At 43.2% G+C, this 9680-nt stretch overlaps 1 protein-coding gene across 2 annotated transcripts; it reads right to left on the bottom strand.

Moving 5' to 3' along the window:
- Positions 1–542: 542 nt before the first annotated feature.
- slc45a1 (solute carrier family 45 member 1) lies at positions 543–9234 on the bottom strand. Of its 2 annotated transcripts, XM_088308393.1 has the most exons (10): positions 8985–9234; positions 7798–8243; positions 7333–7425; positions 6895–7119; positions 5948–6771; positions 4956–5109; positions 4235–4411; positions 3961–4166; positions 2440–2665; positions 549–899 (listed from the first exon to the last, which is right to left on the bottom strand). In XM_088308393.1, the coding sequence occupies exons 2-10, from the start codon at positions 8219–8221 to the stop codon at positions 871–873; spliced, it is 2358 nt and encodes a 785-aa protein (XP_088164519.1). In that variant the 5' UTR covers positions 8222–8243; positions 8985–9234; the 3' UTR covers positions 549–870. The 2 variants fall into 2 exon arrangements, with proteins under 2 accessions (XP_088164518.1, XP_088164519.1); XM_088308392.1 differs by having other exon boundaries at positions 543–2665.
- Positions 9235–9680: the final 446 nt, after the last annotated feature.

The following is a 9680-nucleotide window of genomic DNA, read 5'->3' as shown; positions in this document are numbered from 1 at the left end:
TAAGTGTGGTGTGTGCAATGTGTGTGTGGTAACATGATTAAATGAGAGCTAATTTAAATGACGTCACTTGACCCACTTCGTCAAACTCCGAACAGAAAGGCACAAGCAACAACATTTTGGACTTCCTGTTTTCTTTGTAGTCAGTCATTTTGTCTTTTTTAAATGTAATTCGATAGATGTGGGCTATATGCTGTCCCCTCACTGTAGGACAAAGTGCTTTGTGTATTTTTGGGAATGTTATGATTATTAGCTCTATTACTAAAGGTGAACCATAGCATTGAAAGGGCTTAATTACCGCACCCAAATAGTGCTTTAAAACATTTTTCATTTGACTAATGGGAATTGTTTAGTCTGCTCTATTATGAAAAAAAAATCTATTTACAGAGTCGGGAATGAGTTCAAACAGCCACTATGGGTGGCAAAGGGAGCTGACTTCACTTGTCTTCTGGCTCCCCCGTGTGGCGTAAGTGAATAATTCATGATCAAATGTACATTAAAATCAAAATGGATGACAAAACAATTGACACGGGAATAAAAAAAATTTTTTAATTTCAAAAGGTTTTCTTTACATACTGAACAAAAAAGTATTGTAACATACGTTAATGAAAAAAAAAAGCAAGCTGGTTGTGTACATAGTCAAATATTGACATTCTGCTGCGGCAGCAGTAATCTGTGGTGTTTTCTACGAATTGCTTAATTAGAACGTTTGCCCGTGTTTGAAGAGGAGAAGATGGCTTCCTAATGGACTTCAATATGATATTTGCTGCTGGCTTTAATGCACCCAAAAGAGTCTGGCGCTCAGTGTTGTCCACCTTCAAGGGAAGAGGGGGGAGTCTCTGTGTGTTCTTCTCAATGTTGATGTTCACAACTTCACACCCCCGTTTCAACTTCTCCTCTTCCTGATAATGACAAGAATGACTGCCATTATTACATGGCCGACCAGGAGGGAGGCTCACAGGCTAGCCTATGCAGCATTGTTGCTTTCAGTGACAGATACTTTGGGGGTGGGCGACAGGGGCTCGTACACTCACTCCAGTGTGTTTGTGTGTTGCTATGCTAATGCTAACTCAAAAACATGGAAACTCATGCAAGACAACCAACAAAAAGAAAAAGTGTTTCAACTAACAAGTCAAGCTAGCCCGAGACGCAAATAAGAACGTCTATGGAACATGGCTGGATGGATGAAAGGGAACTGATCTGCAGACTTTAGATAAAGCTATGCCATTTTGAAACAGTCCGGAATCATCACACATGCTTTTTGTCATTTCTTTTCTGAAGGATGGATGTATGCTGTGGTTTGTCCATTAACCAACTTTCTTAGGCTGGGTGGCCAAACTATGGCCTGTGGCCACATTAGGCCCACTTTGTTCCTTAATTCGACCCCAAGCATCCACATTACATTTACATTTTTGTTTCATCAATCCAATTATATTTGTTAATTTTATTCATAGATGTCTTTTTTACATTTACATGATTTTTATATTATTTGGAATAATTTGTTAATTTATTGTAAATGAAATAAAAATAATGTACAATAAAAAATTCAAATATACACTTCATGTTATAATTATTAGATTGAATAATTGGTTAGTTTATTGAAAATTAAATTGAACAATAGCAACAAAAATATAGTATACTTAGCATTTTTATTTTTTACAAATTAATTTATGGTAAATAATGAAAAAAATACAATAAACAGTACACATTTCCTGCAAATAAATTCATTGTTATTGAATAATCAAATTAAAACATGAAAATCATTCAGCCTAATATCATGACTGCCTGTATCAATTTTAAATTACTGTCACAATATTAGAGAAATACCAATCTGCTTGCTGAAAATGTGTTTGTTTTTTTCTTTGTCTGTGTAGATTTTCAGACAACCTGATTATGGAAATCCACAAACTTCCTGTTTGTTGAATTGTGTTTTTTCTCATTTACAGAAAACATAAAACAAAATGATTTGGGCAAGTATTCTAACGATAGCTAACGATAGCTTCCATTTTCCATTTTTATTCATTTTGTTTGACCTCCTGTATAAATAATCTGACCCATCTGTCCATTTTAAAATTCAAATGTGGCTTTTTCCAATCCCATTTTTGGGTTATGTTACTAGCGCAAGGCGGAGTTAGCGTGCTCAGCAAGCTAACCGAGCTACATGCTCCTGCTTGGGTCTACATAAGTTCCCCAACCTCGTTGAAAAGTGGTGATTTCTATTCTAAGGAGATGCTATACAAAATGCAAAAGTAAATGCAAGTGCATGATGAATGAGCGCACACACTGTATAAACACAATCAATGTCTGTCTGCCTGCGTACTCTCGTAGAGTGCTGTAAAATAACGTCTGCTTGTGCTGTACAGTGCGCGGCAGGATGCGTCCTATCTGGACCGAGCTAAATTTGAGCCAGCAGCGGCCGCGTCTCGCTTTCGGCAGGCTCACCCTCTGCGGCGGGCAGCTGGTACACGACGCAGAGGGACGAATACGCGCAGCCCACAAATGACATCAGGCTGGCGAAGTACATCACCCCCTGGGCGCCGCCCACCAGCGACGTCAGGGGTCCCATCGCCACCGAGACCAGGATCTGCGCCAGGAAGTACTGACAACTGAGCAGCGAGATGTCAACCCCCATCCCGCGCCGGGTGCCTTCCTCGGATGAGCCGCAGAACTGAAAGGTGAGGGCACAGAGAACGGGTTCTAAAAACAGTTAGGTCATTACAAACATTAACCCAATTCATGGGTTTTGCATGTTGGGTCAAATTGATTTTCCTGAGAGTACGGTAACCAAATTGTCGGGTCGGATGAACAATTTGTTGGTTTATATGGCTAATGACCCCTGTATTTTTTGGTTCACGTATTTTGAGAGTAACCAAATTATTGGGTCAACCTAACCCATTGTTGGGTTATCAGGCCTGTGAAGGTCTGAAAAAATTTTTGGCGAGTGGCTATGACAGCTATCGACATACGGCACTTTTGATTTAACCGAAAGATTTGGCTTGAATGATTTACCCGATATTTTGGGGGTCAAATTGACCCAAGTAACAGTCGGTCTATTACGGGGCACACATTGTAAATCAACTTTTATAAAACATGTAGAAATGTTCACATTTCTACTATTTAAAAACAATCCCAAATTTTGAGCAGGAGTTTGTCAGCAACAAAAAATAATCAATAATAATAAAAAAACAATTAAATCCATTATCAAATTTACTGGTTGCACAGAAATTATAGATGATTATAGGTAGAAGAAATTATTTGCATTGTCTTTAATTTTAGGGCCAAAATGCCAACATTTAAGGGCAGTTTGGAGCCCTGACACATTTATTTTCACTTTACGGGGACTTTGACTGGCTTTTCAGATTAAGAATTTACTCCTGCCTCTTTGCTAATTAGCTGAATCGCTTTTAAGAGGGTTACCTGTTACTTAGTGTCCTTCTAAGCACAATGGAAACTCTCAACTATGACCACTTGAAAGTTTTATCACGGGCGATGTCAGCAAATCCAATTTCTCCTTTTGCCTTTTGGCTTTGTTACAGCTCCAGCTGTTGCGAAATGCGCTATAGAAATAAAGTTGTATTGTATTGCATTGTGTGTGCGTGCGTGCGTGTCTGTTTTGGTGTGATGCCGCCACAGAATAGTGGAAAAGTTTCATCATATCCACAGAAAATTGAACATCGGACGACAAAGAGTCTAACTTTATACTTTTACTTTGTTTAACTTCAGTTCTTTTTACACTTATTTAATAATGTTACCTAAACCATTGCCCGTAAAGTTAATAATAAGCCTGGGAAAGATTGGATTGGAATTCAAGCAACGGGAGACCAAAATCCAATGTGTATAAAAACTCAATCGGGCAATTCACCGTCTTCAATGAACCAAAAATAAATTTTGGGGGGGAAAATGAGAATATACCGCAGCACAAGAAATGATCAACGCGATAACACATGCAATCCCGGGACTGACCTGAGGGCTTTGGTAGTATTCGCACAGCAGTGAGTAAGGCAGCGTGCATAGCGAGGAGAAGAGCACCCCGTAGGTGACGCACAGAGACAGCACCACGTAGAGGTTGGTGGACAAAGTGGCCAAACCCGTACCCAGTCCGAACGCCAGGTATGCAAAAAAGTAAAGTGTGCGCAGAGAGAAGCGCTCCTCCAGTTTCTCCAATATGGCTGGAAATTTCACAATTCGATAAATATGTGACATGATCAGGAGATACGAGGGGAGTGTGGAGACTTACCTGAGTAGAAAGCAGCACTGAATGCATAGATGCACATTCCCCAGCAGCCCATGCTGACCCCGGCGTTGTAGCGCTGGTAGGCCTCGGAGTCGTGGGGCGCTTTGGGGTCTCCTTCGAAGACGACCTCCCCCATGAAGTCCGTGTAGAAGAGCAGCATGCCTTCGAAGGACAGCCAGCCTGCGGCAACACAGCGGGACACAAATTGTAACATAAATGAGACGAGAAATGCCTGATTGCATTTTATAACATGGAGCAGGACTTTCTAAAAACAATACGTACAATAATGAGATACAGTAATTAAATAGAAAGTAAAGTAAATTTTGCTGAATTTTTTCCCTTCAATTCAATGGCGATTGTGGTGTTCCTTCTGGTGTGCATACTTTGGCCAGATGGGGGCAGTATAATACAGGTATACTGTACACGGAGATGGTCACAACTTAGATGTGTAATATTTGTCATTCATTACAGAGGATAAAGAACATATGTCAGTGAGTATTGTATCGTTATATCTGTCTGTGTTGTGTCACATTTTATATTGAAATATCAGTTTTTTTTTAGGGTTAAAACACCATGACAACGATGATATACGTTAGCCCGTCAATGGCACCCTCCACCCGAATAAAGCACAAGCGCAATGGAAAATGGATGGATTTTAGTTTCAGAGTTTTGTTTAATCTAAAAATAGCAAATGTTTTTTTTTTCCCCCATTTTATTTACTCACCCAAAAAATGGTTCGTGCATAAGCTGCGCAGAGACGGAGGCATCCGGTAGATGGCTATACACAAGAGTTTCATTGACATTTGGGAATCTCCCGTCTCTGCATTCTCGCTTAGATCGCTCTCGTAGCGCACGCCGTTCAGCAAAATGTTTGCAACCTGTATCACGCACACACAAAAAAAATATATTAGTTTTAAAAAAAAAATTCTCAATTTTCTTAATTTTTTGGAGTTTATCTTGGCTTTTTTTTTTTCAATCTAATTTGCCCAAGGCCTTCAGAATCTATACTGCTTGCGGATGCAACTTTAACTATATTAGCAATGGGTCTCTTTCTTTCACTAATCTGATTTCAAAATCAAGATGGACCTCAATGATGTCATCAATTTTCCATCCTCTAATTCACAGGTGTCAAACTCAAGATCTGGCCCGCGACCTGATTTTATGTGGCCCGCAAAGGGGAAATCATGTGTGTCAACTTCCTGTTTCTAACACATTTATTTCACTTTTAACAACATTATTGTCGTTCATTTGTTAGCAATACTCCCCCTTTGAAATAAATTGTTGAACAAACAATTACTTCCTGGCTTCTGATTTCAAAACTCGCTAACCCATCAGTTTGTTTCGGGACGAGGTAACGTCATAACGGCCCTCTGAGGGAAACCATAAGTATGATCTGGCCCATCTACAAAAATGAGTTTGACACCGCTGCTCTAATTGGTTGGTATGTGCAAAACTTGTTACAACCAAATTCGACTAGAAAAAAAATCTGGACACGTTTCATAATCAGCCTGGCTGGTGAGTATGATGTATTTTATATAATTTAAAATATTTTGTCATCTTAGACAAAAAGATTCTGAACTGTCTTTTATATTGCGTTTTTTTTGTATATTATTAATGGTTCCTATCAATAAACTGAGCGGTGGATTACGTAGGATAAATCCCCACTGAAGGCCCAGGCCACTACTAAAATGTCAAATAAATTTGTATTAATTTTACCTGTTGGCTAAATGTCACAGTTCTCCTCCGTCCGTTCTCCATCCCGACTATTTGGGTCGCTATAGGCTCCTCCATGAGAGCCAGACTCTGAGGTCGCTTCAGGATTCCGGCAGCGGAGCCTCTGCGTGGTTCCGGACCGGGCTGTGCCCCCGATATAACCTGAGATGCTGGTTGTGGGGCACCCTCTTCGTCTGGGTGACACACACTTTCGGGTTGCCTCTCTGCCTGGGTGGACCCTTCGGGGGCGGGCGAGTCAGCTGGAGGTATGGGGACAGAGTTGGGGGCCAGGAGGCCCTGTGGTGTCTGTGGCCCCGTGTAGCAGTCTATGAGAACACTGTCTATGTAGGAATTCCCCAGTGAGGAGGCAAATTCATTAATACCATTGAGCGAGTTGTCCCGACTTATAAAGCTCCCGTATTTTGGCGTAAGGGGGCTCAAGGGCGATATGGGGCTCGTGAGGCCGGCGCAGAGGCGGGCGTTGGCGCTGCAGGAATGCGCCAAAGAGTCCGGGTGGCTCGATTTTGACAAGCGATAGCCGTAGTGACCTCCGTCGTCCTCGTCGTCCACTGCCAGAGCAGATCCCGGTGGTGCGGGTGGCGACGGGGGAAGAAGAAGGTTGGGGCTCTTCAGATGGTTTTTGCCGGAGGGCAGACTTTTTGGTAGCGGTCGTTCGGGGATACTCGTAAGAGTCATGGCTGTGGCGATCACCAGGGTGATGCTGGTGAACATATAGATGACCCGCAGCTGACCTCCCATTGACTTTCCAAAGTGGGTTTGATCCCAGTTGATGCCGCCCACGATGTATCCGAAGCCACCCCCGAGTCCTGTGACAAAGGAAACAAAGCAAGGACGACGATTTGTTTGAATTTGAGTACTCACGCTCATATCTTGAAAATCATTAAGATGTTAAAAATCGTAATGTGTGTGCGTAAGAGAGAGAAGCCCACCTGCCAGCAGAGCATGAATATTCAACCCCCGATCCTGGTCCTCGGGGCTGCACACGTCCATCATGTAGGCGTGACTCGGGTTATCTGCCGAATCGGCGCTGAAGTCCATCAGGACCACACCACACACCGTCAGGATTATACCCCACTTGTGATTGGACGCCGTGTCAGCCAGCGCTCCTCCAATGTCCCGTCCGTTCAGCAACAAAGTCAGACCGACCAACGCCCCTGGAGGTAAATACGAATACGAGTTTGGAGGTGCAAAAATAAACTAAATTTGTACTCGTATGCGACAATTTCTCTGTGGTTTTCATGGATGATATATTCCATAATCCACATGAGGGATTAAAAAACAAAAAGAAAAACGCCTACTCTCACATCTCTTTCAAGTCCCTACTCAACAGTGCAAGGCTAAATCACTGAGGCACCAGTGTGTCTTACCTATTGCCAAAGCGAAAATAAACGGTCTACGGCGTCCAAACCGGGATGTGCAACGGTCACTCCAAGCTCCAATGAGAGGCTGAACCAAGAATCCTTGAAAAGAAATACAAGCCACAAAATTACGCAGAATAAGAAGCACAGGGATTCCCAGATCTGGGTTCTAGTTTGCATTTCCTTCTCGTTAGAGGACGACCAGTCCGGGGTGGATTGTCTCACCCGGGATGGCAATTGAGATTTAGATTTCACCTTTCAAGGGACGCATAGCAAATCCAGCTCACCTGCAACCCTAATATATATGTGTACATAGGAGAAGTGCGACCATTACATGTGGCCTGTGACTGGCTTGTGACCAGTGTGCACTCTCTTGCCAATAAGTCTGCTCAAAACTGGACCGGCGACATAGACACAAGCTAACTCAAGTTTGTGAAACCCTTGTACAGAGTCATCGCCCTTGTGCCGACTTACCAAGTATGGGGCTAATGAACCACACCAAGCTGTAGAATTGATCGGGCAGGCCCATTTGCAGAAGCACTGGCGTCACATAAGCCGTCTCCATGGCGTAGCTAAATTCGATCCCGAACAAGATGCATCCGTTGAAGAGCAGCTCTTGGAAGGCGCGTCTTGGGGGCAGCTCGCTGAGATCTAGTCTGTCCAGGGGACACGGCGTGTTGGGCGGTGGAGGCGGCGAAGGTCGGATCAGCTTCCGCCGCTTGGGCTGCCGCTGGAAGTTGTTGGCGCGGTGACTGAGGAGTCGGATGGAGGATGTTGGGAAACTGGCTGTCTTGGGCAGCGAGTTCCTCCAGAGTCCATCTTGAGCCGAGGGTAGCCTCCCCATGCCGGGACTGGCCAGGAGGGGGTCGCTGGGGGTACCCATGCCCGGAGATGACATGTCGCTCTCAAGGCAGCTTACTCTGCAGCACAGTGAGTAAAAATCAGAGCTGGCCCAAGAACTAAGATAACTAAGCACAGGCCCTCAAGAACAAATAACAGTCAACAGAGTCTATTTTCAGTGGATAGGGAAACACTGTGCCGCAAATAAGGAAAAAAATCGACTATTATATACTATATAACCCTCCAAACATCAGTTACATATTCAACATCATCAGAAGTACGTAATTTTTTCCCAATGTGCCAAGGAGTCAAAATGGGCATTGTATGTAATTGACAGGAAAAAAATCTGTTTTTCAACTTTTGACTATAAATACACATTTCATAGTCAGTACTTGAGCGGATGAGTTGAATCTGTACTTCATCTTAAGCAGAGCGTGAGTATTTTTGCCTCCACTGGTTTATAGGAGGTGTTTCAATGATCAATATTGAGTATCACTGGCAGAAATAAAGGCTTGGGTCGACTCCAGAAGTCATTGCTCATGGTCATAAGGGGGCGGTGGGCTGTACACCGGTCAGGAGGACACTGCAGACACCAATGCGCTTGTAGCTGCGCATTATTGCCCATGTGCTCGCCCAGTGAGTATGCGGCATCCCGTTCCCTTTTCAATATTTCATGCAGGAAGATGGATTTAATGGCGCATCCCACAATACAAAGACGAGCTCCTTTTTTTAAATTCAAACCAATCCATCGATATAGTTATGCAATGGAGACCACGTAAAAGACGAGAGGCGCGCAAATGAGAAATAGATGCAATAATTACCTTGTCGGGCTGCCTCGTCATTTATATCGGCACGATGCGTGCAGACCGACCATGGTGGTTTATAAAAAGAGGTGTCTGATGGATTACGGGAGCCATGATAGGTGCTGTTGTTTAGGTCCCTTTGATGCAGTCACTCCGAGGTCTCGTTTTTCCTCCCCCCAAAGCCTCTTCCTTCCGGTGTGGTGCCAAAGTACTTACCCCCGAAAAAATCTGTATCCCCTGTCGCGGGAGCGCGCACGCATTGACTGAAGGCGGCGCGATGTTACTACGTTTGTTTTCATTCAAAGGCACGAAGAATGCATGATTTGGTGTTTTTGATTTGCTGTAATTCAAACTAGGTTTTCCATAAAAGTGGTAGTCTTCGTCGGTGTGGTTTTCAGCGCACCATTTGCTACAATTTAACACGTAAAGTAAGCGTTTGACTCCGCCGAAATTGGGGGGAAATTACCTGCATTTGCATTCGTTAGACCAAAAATAATTTTGCAATCAATGAAGCTACGATAAGGGAATTTCAGTGATCAAAACACGATGAAAAGGGGAGAGGATGAGTGAAGTGGGCTATCGTGTTTCCAGCGAGATCAAATTAAGTGGCAAAATGCAGATAGGTGGCATCCTGTTAGAGAACACGTAATTGTATTCCAATTGACTGATTTGTTTATTTCTTTATAACCACTGATAGCCGCGTCAAGAGTAGCA

The sequence above is a fragment of the Idiotropiscis lumnitzeri genome, chromosome 11 (genome assembly GCF_059441095.1).
Source record: "Idiotropiscis lumnitzeri isolate Australia: NSW breed Sydney's pygmy pipehorse chromosome 11, RoL_Ilum_1.0, whole genome shotgun sequence".
NCBI lineage: Eukaryota > Metazoa > Chordata > Actinopteri > Syngnathiformes > Syngnathidae > Idiotropiscis > Idiotropiscis lumnitzeri.
The sequence above is the reverse complement of the archived record's forward strand: the minus strand, read 5'-3'. Positions and strand labels throughout refer to the sequence as shown.